The sequence below is a fragment of the Podarcis liolepis genome (genome assembly GCF_965112155.1).
Source record: "Podarcis liolepis genome assembly, chromosome: 9".
NCBI classification, from domain to species: domain Eukaryota; kingdom Metazoa; phylum Chordata; class Lepidosauria; order Squamata; family Lacertidae; genus Podarcis; species Podarcis liolepis.
Window position 1 is genome coordinate 3,191,568 of NC_139564.1, and position 21,230 is coordinate 3,212,797.

A 21,230-nucleotide genomic window follows, 5' to 3' on the forward strand; every position below is an offset into this window, starting at 1 on the left:
GCCAGTGCTGTGCCCACACTGGTGTGGACCCCAGTCATGCCCCCTGCCAAGTGCTGAAGAAATCAAAACAGTTCACTGTGTTTGTTGCCCAATGTTAGCTCTATATGAGAGTAAGGGCACTGGAATTTCCCAGTGATAAACCCAAAATTGTATTTGTGATTAAGCCACTTCCACCCTGCAGAGGAGGTGGGACTACGGGCCTGAGGGCCCCACCACATGCACAGGGCTGGAGCCCTGCGCAATTGGGGGAATCCCAGGCCGCAGATAAAGGACTTGGGACAATGGAAGACCGAAGCATTTAAGGGGTATATTTGTAAGACCTTATGACTGATCACATCATACCTGACCTGGGGTTTGTTGCATTCTTCTCCTTTCAGGCATGCATTTGGATTATAGGCCACAGCATTGTCCACTGGGCTAGAAACCGTGCCATCAACTGTGGCCTGGAGAGCAGGCTGGATCTAGCCCCAAAAGTAAAAGTTCCCTGGATCTCACGGAGGGGGATGCGCTGGGCGGAATTTATGCGTGCTGTGAAAGCCAGAGCCACTTTGGAAGGTCCGCCAGATGCCCTAGTCATTCAGCTGGGATAAAATGATTTGGCCTCTCGAAAAGGCGTGGACTTGATGTGGAACATTTACAATGACTTCTATGATTTGATTGCCTCATTTCCAAATTTAACCCTAATTTGGTCATCACTGCTGGAGAGGCATATATGGAGGGACTGTTGGTGCCCTATTGCAATAAACAAAGCTAGAAAGATTTTGGAACATTCGGTGGCACATAGAGTGGCAGCACGGGGGGGGGGGGGGTCGGTGTCAGAATATGAGCTCATCGCAGCTGCAGACATCCAGCTTGTTTACACCATGTGATTTGGCTGACTGTGGGAAACAGCGGTCCAGTCAGTTCACAGGGCAGTTCACCGGAATTTGCTCAGAGTGTAATATGAGACCTTCCTCTTGTGATTGTACCGGAAGTCTTACTCTCTTGTTTGCCGATGTTTGAGGAGAGCAGACATGTTTTCTGTAATGCTGAAGAGTCAGAAATAAAACCATGTAAATAGACATTTCTGACTACCTCTTGTCCCTGCCGGGGGGCAGGAAAGAGTGGGTGTGCTCTTCCCACGCTGGAGAGGGTCGCCTATAGAGACCTAGCCTGTGTTTGCTGGGGAATTCAGCCAGGGAGGTCACCGGAGATCAAGCCGGGTGCCTGGGAGAGTTGCCAGCTTCTCCCGATAGAGGTTTGATCCCAACAGTCGGGTCATTGACCACTCCAATATCCAGTTCAGCAAAGTGGCCCTCTACCAAGAGGATGGCGTCCATTTTTCCAACGCGGGAAATGATGTTTGGTTGGCTGATACAACTTCTGGGATTAGGGATTGGTTGCAGGTCTGAGGGTACTGGCCACGAGCTTCTGCTCGAGTGGCAGTTAGCCATTGGTATGGGTATTGTTTTGTAGATGGAAGAGGGGAGGAAGCGCCATCACCTGCCCCACATATTGAAGGGTAGTCCAATAAAGGGTTCCGGGGGGCGTGGCCCTGTCCAAAGACTATGGAGGTGAGGGCCTATGGCACACCCCCGAGCGGTGACCCCGGGGGAGTTCCCAGTTGATGTGCATCAGCAGGACTCCCCCTACTGGTGGTTAACCCTTCCCGGACTTCAAGCAGACGGGCTGAAGCCGGATATAGTCAGATAGGACCAATGCCTAAGCCAATACCATTCATCACCTGTAACCAATAAAGTTGTGGCCTTATTTAGACCATAAACCTTAATAATTGTGTCATGTGTCTTTATTTCCACTGGGGGGGCGGGAACTCGCCACGCAAGTCTGCTAGAAGGGGACATCAGGCGCTGGGTGGCTCCCATTCTCATTGCCTAGCGTGCATAGTTGTCCTTATGTGCCTTGTAAGGTATTGGCGACGGAGATCTGAAGAGGCAATGGGGCATCAAACACAGAGAGTAAGGAAACAAATATTGGTATGCATTGCAAATAAATACATTAAACAGAAAACAGGCTATAACTGGACCCTTCCATTCTTTATTTTTGTAGCCATCTACATCTGAGCTTGCAGAATAAGGTCTTTTCAAGGTGTTTTTGAGGGCTGATGCCAAAGAGTCCCATAATCTAGATGGCAGAGTGTGGATTGTGCATTAAAACAGCAGGGTGGGGTGATCTCTTGGTTTTGGTTTTGTGTAGTGATCATGAGATCCAGTTTCGTTCATCTTGAAAGTGTCTTCTTAGAGCCAAGCATCACTAGGCACCTTCTTACATATGTACCCTATGCGTTGATCACATTTTAATGCCATCCAGCAATCCATACCGCAATTAAGGCCTATTGCGGCACAGTGGTTTTGGCGTGGGTTTTTAGGCTCACCTGTTCTCCAGTACCTGAAAAGAAAAGAGCAGCACTGATCAATCAAGATTGGATGTCTACTTCCTCACGCGCTCCCTGTGCCTTCTACCATTAAAAAGATGTCCAGCTCTTTCTCTCTCTCTCTTTTTTAAAATAATATTTATTAAAGTTTCACAAAAAAATTACAATAATAAAAATAAAAAAGGAAAGGAAAAAAGTAAGAGAAAAATACAAAATACAGAAAAATACAAAAATTAAAAACAAATCAATCTTTCCATATCTTGTCTTTCATTTACTTATTTCCCTGACCTCCTCACACCTCCCTTTTTTGCATTCCAGTTCAATTAATTAATTCAGCAAATCCTTTCCCTCTTTGTTTTTATCTTAATATATTATAACTTTAAATTCTCACCTGTTAACAATCCATTTTTACATCCACCTTTATAACATTGCTGCTAAAACCACTTAACTTCATTCCGACATCATTTTAACATTCATTAATTTTACAATATTTCTGTAAACAATCTTTAAATTTCTTCCAATCTTCTTCCACCAACTCTTCTCCCTGGTCTCGGATTCTGCCAGTCATTTCCGCCAGTTCCATATAGCCCATCACCTTCATCTGCCATTCTTCCAGGGTGGGTAGATCTTGTGTCTTCCAGTACTTTGCAATTAGTATTCTTGCTGCTGTTGTAGCATACATAAAGAAAGTTCTATCCTTCTTTGACACCAATTGGCCAACCATGCCCAGGAGAAAGGACTCTGGTTTCTTCAAAAATGTATATTTAAATACCTTTTTCATTTCATTATGGATCATCTCCCAGAAAGCCTTAATCCTTGGGCACGTCCACCAAAGGTGAAAGAATGTACCTTCAGTTTCTTTACATTTCCCACATTTATTATCGGGCAAATGATAGATTTTTGCAAGCTTGACTGGTGTCATGTACCACCTGTATATCATTTTCCTAATATTCTCTCTTAAGGCATTACATGCTGTGAACTTCATACCTGTGGTCCATAACTGTTCCCAGTCAGCCATCATAATGTTATGTCTAACATCTTGTGCCCATTTAATCATAGCAGATTTCACCGTTTCATCCTGAGTATTCCATTTTAACAGCAAAAGCAAGTTATACATCTTTGACAGAGTCTTAGTTTTGGGATCTAACAGTTCTATTTCCAATTTTGATTTTTCCACCTGGAAACCAATTTTCTTGTCCAAATTGTATGCCTCCAGTGTTTGATAATAATGAAGCCAATCTCGCACTTTATTTTTTAGTTTTTCAAAGCTCTACAATTTCAATTTATCTCCCTCTTGTTCCAAAATTTCCCAATATTTCGGCCATTTGGCCTCCATATTGAGCTTTTTCTGAGCCTTCGCTTCCATTGGTGACAACCACCTTGGGGTTTTATTTTCAAGTAATTATTATTATTATTATTATTATTATTATTATTATTATTATTTGGGTGGCTTCCAACAAAGATGAAAAATACACTAAAATGTCACATATTAAAAACTTCCCTGAACAGGGCTGTATGACAGTGCCCCCAGCTCCCAGCCCCTCAAGACGGTCCAGAAGGATGCTATGGTCGATGGTATCAAACGCCGCTGAGAGATCCAGCAAAACTAGGAAACAGCTCTCACCTTTGTCCCTAGCCCGCCGGAGATCATCAACCAGTGCGACCAAGGCAGTTTCAGTCCCATGAGGAGGCCTGAATCCCGACTGGAAGGGATCCAAATGGTCTGCTTCTTCCAGGCATGCCTGGAGTTGTTCAGCAACCAATTGCTCAATCACCTTGCCCAAGAATGGAAGATTTGAGACTGGGCGATAATTGGCCATTGTGGTCGCATCTAAAGATGGTTTTTTAAGAAGCGGTTTAATAACTGCCTCTTTCAGCGGGTCTGGGAAGGCTCCCTCATGGAAGGAAGCATTCACCACCCCACGAAGCCCATCGCCCAGTCCTTCCCGGCTAGCTTTTATAAGCCAGGATGGGCAAGGATCCAGGAGACAGGTGGTTGGCTTCACTCGTCCAAGCAGCCTGTCCACATCCTCGGAGGTAACAGGTTTGAATTGATCCCACGCAACTTGACTAGACAGGACTCTAGCACTCTCCCGCCCTGGCCCTGCTCTAGCACTCTCCCGCCCTGGACTCTAGCACTCTCCCGCCCTGGAGTCTACTTCTTCCCGAATCTGAGTGATTTTATCTGCAAAAAAACTTTGCAAAATCATTGCAGGAGATCCTGTAGCCCGTACTGGGCCCCGATATCGCAGGTGGTTCCACTAAATTGTGAACCACCTGAAAAAGTCTCCTGCTGCTGTTTTCTGCAGATGCAATAGAGATCAAGTCATGGATGGCAGTGGTCTTATGAATCACTGACCTGGCATTGCACAGCAGCACCTTCAGGTCATGTGGATATCCCTTGCTGATTCTAGTATCCATCTGGTCAGGACCAGACCCGGAGGCAGGAATAGTCCTCAGACAACGACTAAACCTGACTCCTCTGTAATGACATGGTCTGGTCTTAGCGTAACTCCTCCTCCTACCCGTGATCACTGAGATCGGTTGTCCCAGTGCATCCCCCCCTGTGGAACATGCCCCAGCCATTTTGTTGGCTGGGACCCACTCCCCGGCAGCCCTGACCCCTCCCCTTAAGAACAAAATAACACCTTAAAAAAACAACAACCAATAAAACAATACAAACAAAAAACAGTAAAAATTACAAAAACATAAAATCAAACAAATTCCCAGGCCCAATAAACTTCCACCACCCCCCCACACCCCCCACTTACAAAAAATTCAAAAGAATTTTTTTAAAAACTTTTAAAAGCACTCTGCACCCCTCCAGCAGTAACAGCAACTGTCCTAGTGAGACCCGTCAGGCCCTGCCCTGGGCCAGGTGGTAAGTGGCAAGAGCAGGGCCCTCAGACACTCACACAGGAGAGTCCTCGTGGGCAGCAGAACGCAGCAGTCCCTGTGAGGCTTCAGGCCCCGCCCCGGGCCAGATGGTAAGTGGCAAGAGCAGGGCCCTCAGACACTCACACAGGAGAGTCCTCGTGGGCAGCAGAACGCAGCAGTCCCTGTGAGGCTTCAGGCCCCGCCCCGGGCCAGGTGGTAAGTGGCAAGAGCAGGGCCCTCAGACACTCACACAGGAGGTCCTTATATCTTATCCCCAGCTCTTTTTCTCTTAACATCCACCCACAATTGGGATGGATTTTTGTCCCTAGATTTTAGAATTTAGGATTTTAGATTTTAGGAAAACAACAACAACAACTGTGGGTCAAGATTGTCTCTTTTCTTTTCACATGAAGTGATTTCTCATAGGAAACTAGAAAAAAGTGAAGGTGTCACCTTTGGAGGCTCTTTGGTACACACAAGAACTTTCAGTCAATTTAGTTTGGGCAGCATCCAATGCAATACTTCTGCTATTGCCAGGATTTCCATTTCTGCAAAGGAACTGGCCCTCTCTCCTTTCCATATGCACCCACATCCTCCTCAGATCTGCTCTGGACCGTTGTGGGTGTTGGAGAAAGAGTGTTGGAAGAGAGATCCTTACTCTCTCATAGCAGAGTTAGCACAGTAGTGATTGTTCTGAGCATATTAAAACCATGTTAGATTTGCATCCGCCTTCATCCACCTCATCTCACATCCATCACCCACCCCATGCATGAGGAGAGCAATGACACTATACAGAAACAAAAATAGCTATGTCTTCAAATGTATTACAAAATATAATCTATAACCACAAAGCCATTATAGGGTTGATTTAAGTGATATGATATCTCTCACATATATATCTTATCTAAATCTAACATGATGGTTCTAAGTTTAGTCAATTATCCATAGTTGACAAAGGTATCACCCAAGCCTCACTCTTACTGTCATTTGCATTCTCCAGTGTCCATTGTACAGTGGTGCCTCGCAAGACGAAAAGAATTCGTTCCGCGAGTCTTTTCGTCTTGCGATGTTTTTCGTCTTGCGAAGCACGGTCCGTCGCAACTGCGCCTCTTCAAGCAGCTTTAAGAAAAAAGCGCAAGATGTTTTCGTCTTGCGAAGCAAGCCCATAGGGAAATTCGTCTAGCGAAGCAACGCAAAACCGAAAAACCCTTTCGTCTAGCGAGTTTTTCATCTTACGAGGCATTCGTCTTGCGGGGCACCACTGTATACTGAATCAAGTCCCACTACACAGCACTAAAATTCTGTGATAAATGTATTCTATAACTCCCTCATTTTTAGCTCTCCGTGAATCTATTAAATTGATATTACTAGTAATGGTGTAGTAGGTGGTTGTTGTTTTTTTACTCCCATGAGATGTTTGGGTGAGATCTGTCCTTTGATCAAGTCTAAGATCACATACAGTAGTGGCTCCCAATTGGTGGTCCACGGACCACCCACCCAGGGGCTCCATGGTGTCATTCACATAACAAAAACTGCCACGGAGATATCAAAATGTTCAAAGGTACGGTGGCCCATGGCGTGGCTTTTGAAAATGAAGGGGTCTGCAGTACTTAGCTAACTGGGAACCACTGGCATACAGGGTTTAATTTCCCAGCTAGTATTATACAACCCCACTGCCTGATTGTAAAGTTTACTCAATACCTTTGTCAAAAAGGATTAGTGGTTGGTACTGGGTGCATCAATGAAGATGAATGTTATTGGATTTTGTTCCAGGAGATCTTGCAAAATTGAAAGCAGCCCTCTGTTAATGCAGCCTTGGTAATAAATGCCAGACCAGTTCTCTGTTCTACTACCAAGCTGTGGATGAGTGAGATCTTACTCTGACCTTGTACATCCATCCACACAAGCTGAAAAGAGTTGTTAGATACTTAAAGGGAACCATGAAGTGTCTTAAACTGCCAGCTGGCAGTGTTGCTCAGCTTTAGGTTCCTGCAAGTCCTTTTGAAGCTGAGCTAATCAGCACAAACCATTTAAAAGCATGCCTTCAGCCTCTTCCGAATCACCACATTCACTAGGTTAGAGAAGCAGGAAGAGGAGCCTTCCTGCCTCTCCAACCTAGTGAGAAGCAGCAGCCACTTATCTGGGCAATGATGTGGAGAAGTACATATGTACGTCTTTAGTAGTAGAGAAAATTGCATGGCAAAATATATTTGGAAAGGGAAATGATCAATTATGTAAACAGAATCTGCAACTTTTTGGAATGCATGCCATTAACAAATGTTTCTGCAGAAACTTACGTGACTATAGTCTCTATTCCTGACAGCCATCTCCATTTCCTTCCCTTGTCTTTAAAGACTCCAAACCAAAATAACTTCTCACGCTTTTGTGCTTGCCTGTTTATAAAATACTAGGGTAGGGGTGTTGAGAAAGAACAAATAAAATCTTTTAAGACAATGTCCTTTTCTCTGGGAGACTATAGCCCTTTACAGAAATTCAACAGGCATAAAGCAAACACATTTTAAAAGAATTCCTTCCAGTAGCACCTTAAAGACCAACTAAGTTAGTTCTTGGTACTAACTTAGTTGGTCTTTAAGGTGCTACTGGAAGGAATTTTTTTATTTTGACTATGGCAGACCAACACGGCTACCTATCTGTAACATTTTAAAAGCAGTGATCAAAACTATACATTGTATTCCCATCACCAATAATATTTTCGTACAGTGGATGTGGTATTGTCCCCCTGATCAAAATTATAGAATAATAGAATCATAGAGTTGGAAGAGACCACAAGGGCCATCGAGTCCAACCCCCTGCCAAGCAGGAAACACCATCAGAGCACTCCTGACATATGGTTGTCAAGCCTCTGCTTAAAGACCTCCAAAGTAGGAGACTCCACCACACTCCTTGGCAGCAAATTCCACTGTCAAACAGCTCTTACTGCCAGGAAGTTCTTCCTAATGTTTAGGTGGAATCTTCTTTCTTGTAGTTTGGATCCATTGCTCCGTGTTCCCTACTCTGGAGCAGCAGAAAACAACCTTTCTCCCTCCTCCATATGACATCATTTTATATATTTGAACATGGCTATCATATCACCCCTTAACCTCGTCTTCTCCAGGCTAAACATGCCCAGCTCCCTTAGCCGTTCCTCATAAGGCATCGTTTCCAGGCCGTTGACCATTTTGGTTGCCCTCCTCTGGACACGTTCCAGTTTGTCAGTGTCCTTCTTGAACTGTGGTGCCCAGAACTGGACACAGTACTCCAGGTGAGGTCTGACCAGAGCAGAATACAATGGCACTATTACTTCCCTTGATCTAGATGCTATACTCCTATTGATGCAGCCCAGAATTGCATTGGCTTTTTTAGCTGCCGCGTCACACTGTTGGCTCATGTCAAGTTTGTGGTCAACCAAGACTCCTAGATCCTTTTCACATGTACTGCTCTCAAGCCAGGTGTCACCCATCTTGTATTTGTGCCTCTCATTTTTTTTGCCCAAGTGCAATACTTTACATTTCTCCCTGTTAAAATTCATCTTGTTTGTTTTGGCCCAGTTCTCTAATCTGTCAAGGTCGTTTTGAAGTGTGATCCTGTCCTCTGGGGTGTTAGCCACCCCTCCCAGTTTGGTGTCATCTGCAAATTTGATCAGGATGCCCTTGAGTCCATCATCCAAGTCGTTGATAAAGATGTTGAATAAGACCGGGCCCAAGACAGAACCCTGTGGCACCCCACTAGTCACTCTTCTCCAGGATGAAGAGGAACCATTGATGAGCACCCTTTGGGTTCGGTCAGTCAGCCAGTTACAAATCCACTGAGTGGTAGCATAGTCAAGACCGCATTTTACCAGCTTCTTTACAAGAATATCATGGGGCACCTTGTCGAATGCCTTGCTGAAATCAAGGTAGGCTACATCCACTGCCTTCCCTTCATCTACCAGGCTTGTAATTCTGTCAAAAAACGAGATCAGCTTAGTCTGACATGACTTATTTTTCAGAAATCCATGCTGACTATTGGTGATCACAGCATTCCTTTCTAGGTGCTCACAGACTGTTTGCTTAATGATCTGCTCCAGAATCTTCCCTGGTATTGATGTCAGACTGACTGGGCGGTAATTATTTGGGTCCTCTCTTTTCCCCTTTTTGAAAATAGGGACAACATTTGCCCTCCTCCAGTCTGCCGGGACTTCTCCTGTTCTCCAGGAATTCTCAAAGATGACTGCCAGTGGTTCTGAGATCACATCTGCCAGTTCTTTTAATACTCTTGGATGCAGTTCATCTGGCCCTGGAGACTTGAATACATCTAAACTAGCCAAGTATTCTTGTACTATCTCCTTAGTTATTCTGGGCTGTGTTTCCTCTGCTGAATCATTTGCTCCAAATTCTTCAGGTCGGGCATTGTTTTCTTTATCGGAGAAGACTGAGGCAAAGAAGGCATTGAGGAGTTCAGCCCTTTCTGTGTCCCCTGTTTGCATTTCACCATCTTCTCCTCTGAGTGACCCCACTGTTTCTTTGTTCTTCCTTTTGCTACGGACATACCCATAAAAGCCTTTTTTGTTGCTTTTAACCTCTCTAGCAAGCCTGAGTTCATTCTGTGCTTTAGCTTTTCTGACTTGGTGTCTACATGTGCTGGCTATTTGTTTGAATTCCTCTTTGGTGGTTTCCCCCCTTTTCCATTTTTTGTACACATCCTTTTTTAATCTTAACTCAGTTAAAAGTTCTTTAGATAGCCACCCTGGCTTCTTTAGGCACCTTCCATGTTTCCGTCTCATTGGTATTGCCTGAAGTTGTGCTTTTACTATCTCCCTCTTAACAAACTCCCAGCCATCATGAACTCCCTTTCCTTTTAGTATTACTGTCCATGGGATCTCACCCAGCACTTCCCTAAGTTTTATGAAGTCGGCTTTCTTAAAGTCAAGAAATTGAGTCCTAGTATGCTTGGCTGCTCCTTTCCGCTGTATAGTAAACTTCAGAAGAGCATGATCACTCGTGCCTAATGATCCTTCCACTTCTACCCCACTAACCAGGTCATCAACATTGGTTAGGACCAGATCTAAAATGGCTGTTCCTCTTGTTGCTTCTCCCACTTTCTGGACAATGAAGTTGTCTGCAAGGCCAGTGAGGAATCTGTTTGACCTTATGCTCTTGGCTGAGTTTGACATCCAACAAATATCCCGGTAATTGAAGTCCCCCATTACTACTATCTCCCTTCCTTTTGCATGCTTGGCCATCTGTTCCAGGAAGGCATCATCTATGTCCTCCGTTTGGCTTGGGGATCTATAGTAAACTCCTAAAATGAGGTCACTGTTATTCTTCTCTCCCTTAATTTTGACCCAAATGCTCTCACTTTGGCTTTGAGGTTCTAAATCTTGGATCTCTTCACAGCTATACACATCCCTGACATATAACGCCACTCCTCCTCCTTTCTTGTCTGGTCTGTTTCTCTGAAATAGATTGTATCCCCCCATTATTACATTCCAATCGTGGGACTTATCCCACCAGGTTTCAGTGATGCCTATTATGTCATATTTAGTTTGCTGTACCAAGAGCTCAAGCTCATCTTGTTTATTTCCCATGCTTTGCGCATTAGTTTACAGACATTGAAGTCCATTAATCATTCCCCCGTGTCTCTTATTTAAGGATTTTTTCCTCCCACCACTAGGTCTGCGTGCTGTTTGCTCCATTTGGTCTATGACATTTGGATGATCATCTTCATCAATTGATAGACTCCTACCTTCAGGAGCACTGTCTCCCTCCCCCACATTAGTCAGTTTAAAGCCCTCCTGAGGAGGTTTCTGAGATTTTTGGCAAAAACATTTCTCCCAACCGTTGTGGGGTGCAGCCCATCGCTTGCCAGAAGTCCATCTTCAAGAAACTGCAGTCCGTGATCTAAGAATCCAAACCGTTCCTGTTTACACCATTTGCGAAGCCAGCTGTTCACTTCCACTATTTTCCCCTCTCTCCCTGGGCCACGTCGTTCAACTGGGAGGACAGATGAGATGACAATTTGTGCATTTAGTTGCTTCAATTTCCTGCCGAGAGCCTCGTAGTCTCTTTTGATCTTCTGGAGGCTATTGCTTGCAGTGTCATTGGTTCCCACATGAACCAAGAGGAAGGGGTATTTGTCAGTGGGTTTTATGATTCCTTGCAGTCGTTCAGTTACATCTTGGATCTTAGCCCCGGGGAGACAGCACACTTCCCAAGACATCTTGTCAGGCCCACAGATCACTGCTTCTGTTCCCCTCAGTAGGGAATCCCCTATCACCACTACACGCCTCCTCTTAGGTTTGGTCGGGGTTCTTCCATGAGCTGTCCGTTCCAAGGTTGCCTGCACATTCCCTGAGGACTGACTTTGCTGCTCGTCTTCATATACCTGATCGACTGTAATGAGGGAGAGATCCTCAAATGGAGTCTGCTCTTCGTCTTCCATGCTAGGGGAGAGGACCTCAAAGCGATTGTGTATTTCTAAACAATCAGAACAAACCCTGGGCCTCCTACTTCTTTGAGTCACGTTTCTCCATATATCTGGCTCCTGTGTTGGTGAACTAGACTCCTTCTCAGGGGAGTCCCCTGTCTCCTCCTTGGTGGAGACGGTGTGCTCTGTTGCTTCCAAGAAGAGCTCCAGCTCTCTAATTCTTTGGAGCGTAGCTACACGTTCCTCCAGTTGCTGGACTTTGTCTTTTAAGAGGGCAATAACATGTAATTCCTGCAGGTAAAGCTGCCTGCAACCTTTGGCAAGATGGCAAACATTGCGCAGGAACCGCAGGTGACTGCAGCTGTTACCTCCCCCTCAATCTTGAGAACGTGTCATTGGGGGTGGCTACAGCGGTCCTCCATCATAAAAAGCGTGAAGACAGGACAAATAACACCCCCCACAAAAAACACCTAGGCCTCCTCCAACAAACGTTTGAGACTAGCTCCCCTAAATCTAAAAGATGTGTGTGATCATCAAAATTATGATGATCAAAATTATGATGCTGATGGTAATGAGGATGACTGACGAAGATGATGGTGATGGAATCAAGGAAGAATCCCAAAGACAAAATATTGTAGTGAAGGGGAACTTCACCTGCCCTCACCGAGACTGGCTACATATGTGTTTCAGTCATGACACAGAGTTGGTCTTGGAACCACCTAGCAGGACAGTGACCTGTGTGTCAAATACTCCAATTTCTGCATCCATGTTTGATGGTTGGTTCCAGAGACACTGGAATCAGTCTGGTTGTGGTATGCTTGATGGCATGATGATGAGATCTCACCCATGTCTTCATGGAACTTTGAAGTGTCAGGCATAGCCCTACTGGCTTTAGCCCAAACGTAGCAGAGTTTTCCTGCACAGCGAAGAAGCTAGTCGCGGCGGTAATGACTAGTCAGCTAGACTCAGAATAACTATTTACAGGATTTATTAAAAGGAAAAATAAAACCAGCAGAGTTTCTGCATATAAAACAAAGCAAAATAAATCCTTTCTTTCTCTCTCTCTCTTAACCATACACAGCACTTCACTCCTAACACACCTCACATCAAACTGAGCTAGCAATCCCTAGATAAGAGTTGAGTGCTGGTCGTTAACCAATCAGAGTAAGCAGTTTCTAGGTCAAGCAGACCTGGGCTTTCTGCCAAGAGTAAATTGACACTGCCTTGAGTTAATTGTTAGAAGCCAGAATCTGCAAGTTCCCACAAAATCAATTAACAGAACTGAACACCCCCTCACAGATTCTGCTGGACAATTAACATCAAATAACACCTATGTAGGAGATTATTTTTCCTAACCCTAACCCTGTTTTTCCAGCAAACCTAAACCCTTGCACATTTGCCTGTTCTTTATCTTTGCCAATGGTTTAGTTAATACATCTGCTACATTTTCTTCACTTGATACATAAGTACAGGTGATTACATTGTCTTGTACACAGCAACGTACATTTTGGTATTTTACAGAGATATGTTTGGAACGTGATTTGAAACCCTCTGTTTTACTTAAGGTTATACAAGCTTGATTATCAATGTAAACTTGTACTGGTTCTCCACAATTTACATTTAAATCTGCTAACAAATGCTTGAAATAAATCACCTCGTTGCACAATTCACTCAATGTGGCGTACTCTGATTCCGTTGATGACACACTTACAACGTCTTGCTTGCGTGACCGCCAGCTGATTAAAGCTCCACCGACCATTATGACTAGTCCTGTGACAGATTTTCTATCCGGCAAATTTCCCCAGTCACTATCACAGAAGCAACTCAACATTTCGTCCTCGGAAGAATTTAATTGTAACATATAGCCAATTGTCTGTTTGAGGTATCTCAGAACTTGTTTTACCCCTTTCCAGGCATTTAGTGTGGGTTTTGAGACCAATCTACTTAATATGCCTACTGCGTAGCTAATATCAGGTCTGGACCACTGTGCTAGATACAATAAACTTCCAATTACAGAGTGATATACATCAGGATGTTCAAATTCAGGACTCTCATCTATATGAAGTGTTTTTATGAAACCTGGATCCATAGGCACCGCTGCCCCTTTGCAATCCTGCATCCTGTATGTAGTCAGTAGTTGTTTAACTTTGTTCTGCTGACTAATTAGGCAGCTGCCATCTTGGGCCCAGCACACTTCCAACCCTAGATATGTCCTAACCGGGCCTAAGTCTTTCACTTTGAACTTACTGGACAATTGCTTGGCAAACCTTTTAGTTTGTTTATCTGTTTTGCAGGCATACAATACATCATCTACATAAATCAGACAAAACTCTTGATCACTGCCTGTACCACGTACATAAACACAATTGTCAGCTGTACTCTGCTTGAAACCAAATGACACTAAGGCCTCATGGAAACATTTGTTCCAAGATCTTGCAGCCTGTTTGAGACCATATAGAGCTTTGTTTAATTTCAACACTCTATTGGAACCTGTCTCATAACCAGGCGGTTCGGCTAGATACAGGTCTTCTGATATTGATGCATGTAAATATGCAGTCTGGATATCAAAATGGTTTAACAGGAGTTTTCTCTTTGCTCCAAGCGTTAGAATCAGCCTTACACTGTCCCCCTTAGCAGTAGGGGAAAAAGTCTCGTCATAATCTTTTCCAGGCCTCTGAGAATATCCTTGAGCCACTAAACGAGCTTTGTATTTGCACTCTCCTGTCACCAGAGGTTTAAGTTTGTACACCCACCTGCAGCCTACAATCTTTGCCCCCTCAGGCGCTGCTACTGGTGTAAAGACCTTATGCTCATTCAGAGAGGACATCTCTTCTTCCATTGCCTGTTTCCAGAGCTCTGCCTCCTCTTTTGGTAACTTTAACACTTCCTGAAAACTCTTGGGCTCTGCAATCACACTAAACACATTTGCAGTATCTGGAGAAAAACGCACCGGAGGCACTCCTTTGTTTTGTCTTTTAGATCTTCTGGGAGAAAATTTTTCTTCTGACCCACTTTCCTCCTCAGAACTACGACCTCTCTTTTGTTGCTTAGCAACTGGTCTCTGGCTAATTCCACTTTCTTGAGAGCTCTTACCAGAACTTTCCTCCCCCTCAGACTCTGATTCTCTGTGTTTACCTTCAGAGTCATGAAGCTCCTGGGAAGGTTCAAACCAAACCTCAGTATTGGCATGTAGTCTCTCCCAGCCACTATGTTCACAAAAACTGGCATTCCTGGAGATCACAATGCCATTTGTCCCTTCAGCAAAGCGGAAACCTTTTCCCAGCTCCTGGTAACCCACAAACACTAACTGTTTGGTCTTAGGATCTCCCTTCTTTCTCATTTGTTTCGGAATTAATACCCAGGCTTTTGATCCAAACACATGCAAATGGTCAATTTTAGGTTTTTTCTGAAACAATTTAAAGTACGGGGTTGTACCTATTGTTTGATGAAAGAGCCTATTTTGGAGATAACACGCGGTGAGCATGCTCTCCCCCCAATAAGACATGGGCAAATCAGCATCATCAAGCATGGCAAACATCATATCTTGTAAAGATCTGTTTTTTCGCTCTGCAACGCCATTCTCCTCTGGGGAAAAAACGTTCGTTTTTCTATGCCCAATGCCACGCTTTTGTAACCAATCTTTAAAGGCATTTGACATAAATTCGCCACCTCTGTCCGTCTGAATCCTTTTGAGTTTAATGGACAGAAATCTTTCCACAGATGCCACCCAGCCTTTAAACTTAGTGAACACGTCACCCTTATTCTTCATGGGGAAAACCCAAGAATAACGCGTGGCGTCATCCACAATTGTTAGTGAAAAACGCGATCCACCCCTGCTTACAGCAAATGGACCAATTACGTCCATGTGAACCAGCTGTAGCGGTGACTCACTAACTCTGTCACTTCTGGGGTAAGAGACTCTGTGGGTTTTAACCTTTTTACACACATTACAATCAAGGTACTTGTTACAACTCTTTAAATTACCCCCATCAGCCAATTCAGACATTTTTAGTACACTTTTCCAGCAAGCATGCCCCATCTTCCTATGCAATAAGTGCACACAGTTGTTATGTATAGCTTTGTTATTCACTGCAGGCTGAGATTTACTGACTACTGCTGCAACTTGAGATCCTGCTTTAAGCCAAAACAAGCCTCCCTCTGACTTAGCAGTGCCTAAAATCTCACCAGCCTTCTTAATAATGCAACTGTCTCCTTCAAAATACACTTTAAACCCAGCTTTTAGCAAACAATCTACAGACATCAGATTGCTCCTTAATGACGGCACACAAAGTACATTTTGCAGGCATTCACGAAGACAAGGAACAAAAACTGCACCCCCCGAAATCACTTCGGAAGTACTTCCGTCTGCTAGAGCCACCTGGCTGCGCTGTGCTGAGTTCTTGGAAACAAACAATTCATCTGAATTTACGATGTGGCGAGACGCTCCCGAATCGACCACCCAGACAGCTTGTTTCTCATCAGCAATCTTCACCTCGCCGGTCACCAGCTGAGCTGACTGTTTTCGTTTGAAGAATTTCTTTTTACGCTGCTGCTGCTGCTGATCTCGTCTCTGCTCTTGCACCGGCCACTGAGACTTGACCAACTCCGGACATTGTCGTTTTAGATGCGCTGAGGACCCACATCGGAAACAACGCCTAACAGCAAATGCTGACTCCTCACCGGTACGCTGCTTTTGCTTCACCTCTGGCACGGCATGAGAACTCCTTCCAAACCGTCCACCTGTAGAAGCCTCTGCAGCCAACAACCTTTCTTGCCTCTTCTGCCATTCTTCAATCAAACGCCCAGTAACGTAACTGACTGATAAATCATGCTCCTGTATGCCTTCTAGAGACAAAACTAAATTGTCCCAGCTTTCCGGGAGAGAACTCAAAATAATAGCCACCTTCTCCTGCTGGTCTAACGCACAGTCTCTTTCCTGTAGCGCAACAAACTTTAACTGTAAACTGTGTAGGTGTTCCTGCATTGTAACCCCAGGCTGTAACATTGCCTTGTACAATGCCTTGCGAATGAACAGCTTGGAAACCGCTGTCTCACGCACATGGAGTTCTTTAAGTGCTTGCCACACACCTCTAGCTGTCTTGATTCCCCTCACATACGGCAACTGGGAATCTTCCAGCCCCAAGACAATTGTGGCCCTTGCTCTTTGGTCATTATCGAGGTCTTCATCATCAGGCTTCGTAGGAAACTTACTCACCACTTGCCAGAGACGACCCCTCTGCAGCACTGCCTGCATGCGTTCCGACCACAGCAAGTAATTGGAGTCATTCAGACGCTCAAAAGCCATCTGAACTGGTTGTGAGGCCATCTTGAGAGCGATGTCCCTGGAACCCGGAACCAGCTACTCACGACCACCGAGAGAGAAAACAGGAACCACAGCACCCAGCACTCACACGCTGCAGCTGTTGTCCTTGTGTCCACTGCGTCACCAGCTCACCACAGTCAGGAACCAGCCAGTGTCCATCTGCTGCACCGACAGGAACAACAACTTCTGGAACTACTGGAACCAACACCGTTGATGCTGACACCACCACAACTCAGGCTGGCAGCACAATGCCCATAACCTCATGGAACTTTGAAGTGTCAGGCATAGCCCTACTGGCTTTAGCCCAAACGTAGCAGAGTTTTCCTGCACAGCGAAGAAGCTAGTCGCGGCGGTAATGACTAGTCAGCTAGACTCAGAATAACTATTTACAGGATTTATTAAAAGGAAAAATAAAACCAGCAGAGTTTCTGCATATAAAACAAAGCAAAATAAATCCTTTCTTTCTCTCTCTCTCTTAACCATACACAGCACTTCACTCCTAACACACCTCACATCAAACTGAGCTAGCAATCCCTAGATAAGAGTTGAGTGCTGGTCGTTAACCAATCAGAGTAAGCAGTTTCTAGGTCAAGCAGACCTGGGCTTTCTGCCAAGAGTAAATTGACACTGCCTTGAGTTAATTGTTAGAAGCCAGAATCTGCAAGTTCCCACAAAATCAATTAACAGAACTGAACATGTCTGTGCCCTGCAGGACCCCAGTAGCCCCTGTGCCAGGGCTAAAGGGCTGGGAAAAGGATATACCTTGCAAGCTCCTCTAGAGTCATCTCCATGATACTCTCCTGCCAGAAGGTTAGCGTGGTGAGGGAAATGTTTGTTTAAGCACTCAATACATCTCAAAGAGCAGAGGAAGAATTTACAGAGAATCCAAGACATAGATGCCTCTGAAGTATCTCCTCCTCCTCCTCCTCCTCCTCCTCCTCCTCCTTGAAGATCTCCTTCCTGACTGCCAGCTTCATTCTATTAGAGCTCAGCAGCTCCAAGAAACCTTACTGCGTCCCAGATGGTAGCAGCTCTCCCTGCCCCTCCCACCCCTTGGCTTGACTGATGGAATTGCTGTCTTGGCTGCGTACAGGTACATGTAACCTTCCTAAATGGATAGTGATGATAGGAGCCCTTTGGCTCAAGAAGATCACCTACATTTCCTATACTTAGCTTTGATGCTCACCTGTTCTTGATATGTTTCCATAGAAAGGAGCTGGGCGCCTTCATTCTCACATTTTTTTTTGGAATTCGCCCATGAAGCTTGGTCATGAGAAAAGAAATACATTGTCCTTTGATATATAATCCAACCGTCATTAAAGTTTCCAATAAGGTGATCTTCGAGTCAAGCCAGATATGGAGGAAGAAGAGAAAAAGAAAACAAGATAGGGAATTTAAGGGGAACCACCTTGTATGCCTGTGCAGATTTCAATTATTTTTGTTAAGTTCATTTCTGTCGCCGCATGGTAACATATATTCATCTAGGAAGCTCAGAAATCTTAAAACAAGAAAAACATTAACTCTTCAACCCATGTTGATGCTGCAGTAAATACCTGGGTGGGCATAGCTGGAACAGGGAGTGCAGTCAAGAACCTCACCTACTTGTTTCCACCTGGATACTTAGGGCAGCATCAGGGAAGACTTGAAGGTTGGGAAGGGGGAGTAGCTGTGGTTTATCATAATTCTCTTTCTCTCTACAGGCTCTCTGTCCAGTTGCAGAGGGGGCAGGAATCTAGTGTGTGTGTTGCTGGCATTGGGCAACTGGGACAGATGAGGGATTCTGCTGGTTTACCACCCAGTTTGCTGCCAAGCATTCTCCCTGTTGGAGCTGACAAGATGGATCTAGGGGGCTTCTAAATCCAGTGGGCTTCCATTGGCTCTGGGGGATTTTCCAGCTGATCTGACAGGTGCTCCTGCTGAGCTTTGGCTGATCTCTGGAACAACCGTATAACAACAACAATAACATGCTGCCCATCTGACTGGGTTTCCCCCAACCACTCTGGGCTACTTCCAAAAAATTAAAAGACAATTGAAAACCAACCATTTAAAACTTCTCTGAACAGGGCTGATGTGACAAGGTTCAAGAATGTGGGCAAGGTCCTTGGATCGGTCAAGACAACCACTTGCACACTGGACTCTGCCCCTTGTGGCTGATACAAACTAGCAGGGAGGGGACAGCTGGCTGGACTAGAAAGGTTATTAATGCCTCTTTATAAGAGGGGCTGGTCCCAACCTGCTTGAAGGCAGGAGTGGTAAAACCACTCCTTAAGAAATCTTCCCTGTGCTCAGAAAATCTAAGTAACTGCCTGCCGGTTGCTAATCTCCCCTTCCTGGGCAAGGTTCTTGAGTGGGTGGTTGTGGACCAGATCCAGGTGCTCTTGGAGAAAACTGATTTTCTAGATCCTTGTCAATCAGGATTTAGACCTGGTTTTGGAACAATGTCTTTAAAAGTAATCACATTTCCAAAGGTCAAAGAGAAAGAGGGAAATGGCATTATACGACTCTCACAAAATGTGTGCTTTGGTGCTGAAAATCTTTAGCTTGCTTTTTATGTACAATTGACATAATATGCGTGTAAGAGGTGTGTGCTGCCAAGCCGGCATAGATAAAAACTCCAGGCTCGCTGCCAGTTACAATTTCTTTGATTTATTTACAAAGTTCAAAGAAACATCTCCAGTGCTTCAGAGCATGTCCGACCCTGTCGGCAAAGATGCCGTGTCTGGTTTCTTTTTACTTTTTCTTGCCGAACATGCAAGTCTGCGGAAACCACGCCTCTGATTTCCTCTGTTTACAGAATGACTAGTTGCGGGCTCATCCTCTCCCCTCCCTGCCTCCTCTTCGTTGTCAGACGACAGACTACTAATAATCTCTTTCGGCTCTCTATAAGTGCTGGTCTCTCCCCTTAGCTCTTTCCCCGTTTGCCTCTCCCTGACATCCACCCCCTCCTCAAAGGCCCCCTCCCGCTCAGGAGACCCGACTGTACCCATATCTCTTTCCTCTGGGGTGGTAGGGGAGAAGCCAGCAAAACTACCCATTTCCTCATCCGTCTCTTCGAACACCCCCCTCCAACCCCCAATTCCTGGTGTTCCCTAGTCTACGCCTTCATCTTCTTCCTCCTCGTCCGATGCTGGGAAACCTTCGAATTCCTCTTCGCCGTCTGTTGTTTCGAACACCTGTTGAAACAACCTACCCCTGGTTTTGGGTTTGTCAGGGGAAAAACTGTGGAACCCCTCCACCAGGCCCTTGTTGGTGATACTGTCTTCCGGGACCCAGGTATTCTCTGATGTCGGAGCCCCTTCCCACGCCATCAAATATTCCAAATTCCCCCCTCTCCAACGAGAGTCCAGTATTTTCGTTACCTCGTTGCACTGCTCCCTTTCCTCCATTCCGGGTGGTGGGCTTTCCCCTTCCCCACTACCCTGCCTCCTTCCCCCCTCCCTGTAGGGGAACAGCAGTGACCTGTGGAACACCGGATGGATTCTCATGCTCTCGGGCAACCTAAGCTTAAACACCACTGGATTTATTTGTTGGATAACCTCAAAAGGCCCCACCTTCCTGGGCTTGAGCTTTTTGCAGCCCCCTCTCCAAGGGAACCCTTGCGTGGACAACCACACCTTGTCCCCAACCCTGATGACCTCCCCGGCCGCTGATGTTTGTCGGCTTCCTTCTTGTATAACTCCTTAGCCCTTTCCAAATTCAAGTGCAGCTGTCTGTGGATCGCCTCCATCTCCTCCACAAACTGTTCGGCTGTGGGAATACTCCACGACTCCTCCCCCCTTCTGGGGAAAGCCCTGGGATGACGCCCGTGATTGGCAAAGAATGGAGTCATCCCAGTGGATACATTCTCCGCGTTATTGTAAGCAAACTCTGCCAGGGCTAGTTTGTCCACCCAATCGTTCTGTTTTTGACTTACATAACACCGCAACTACTGTTGTAAAACAGCATTCGCCCTCTCCGCTTGCCCATTGGTCTCGGGGTGCCTAGCCGTAGTGAAACTCACTTCCACCTGGAGCAACCCCATGAGTTTGTGCCAAAAATGTGAGGTGAATTGGGCCCCCCGGTCCGAAACCACCGGTGCAGGCACCCCATGTAACCTAAACACATGCTCTACGAACAGCTTGGCTGTTTATTCTGCCGTCATGGCGTGCGAACAGGGCACAAAGTGGCAAATTTTGGTCAGGAGATCCACCACCACCATGATAGTGTTCTTACCCTTACATCTGGGCAGATCAGTGATAAAATCCACCCCTACCA

The 21,230-nt window shown here is 45.3% G+C and overlaps 1 protein-coding gene across 7 annotated transcripts in view; it reads right to left on the minus strand.

Moving 5' to 3' along the window:
- Positions 1–21,230, minus strand: part of LOC310685893 (CD209 antigen-like protein 2) — a gene marked incomplete at its 3' end in the record, with an annotated part of 285,718 nt that overhangs the window by 45,542 nt on the left and 218,946 nt on the right. For 2 of the 7 annotated variants that reach the window (XR_014515586.1, XM_083458974.1), the window contains 3 exons: positions 18,163–18,314; positions 7,546–7,655; positions 2,013–2,385 (listed from right to left, as the gene is read on the minus strand). The exons of 4 other annotated variants lie outside the window; for them this stretch is intronic. Coding sequence is in view for 2 of the 3 variants with exons in the window: in XM_083458974.1 (XP_083315100.1) it covers positions 2,235–2,385; positions 7,546–7,655; positions 18,163–18,314 (413 nt within the window). Of the gene's footprint in view, positions 1–2,012; positions 2,386–7,545; positions 7,656–18,162; positions 18,315–21,230 lie in introns of those variants that run through there. One more of the 7 variants, XM_083458985.1, reaches the window with a different exon arrangement.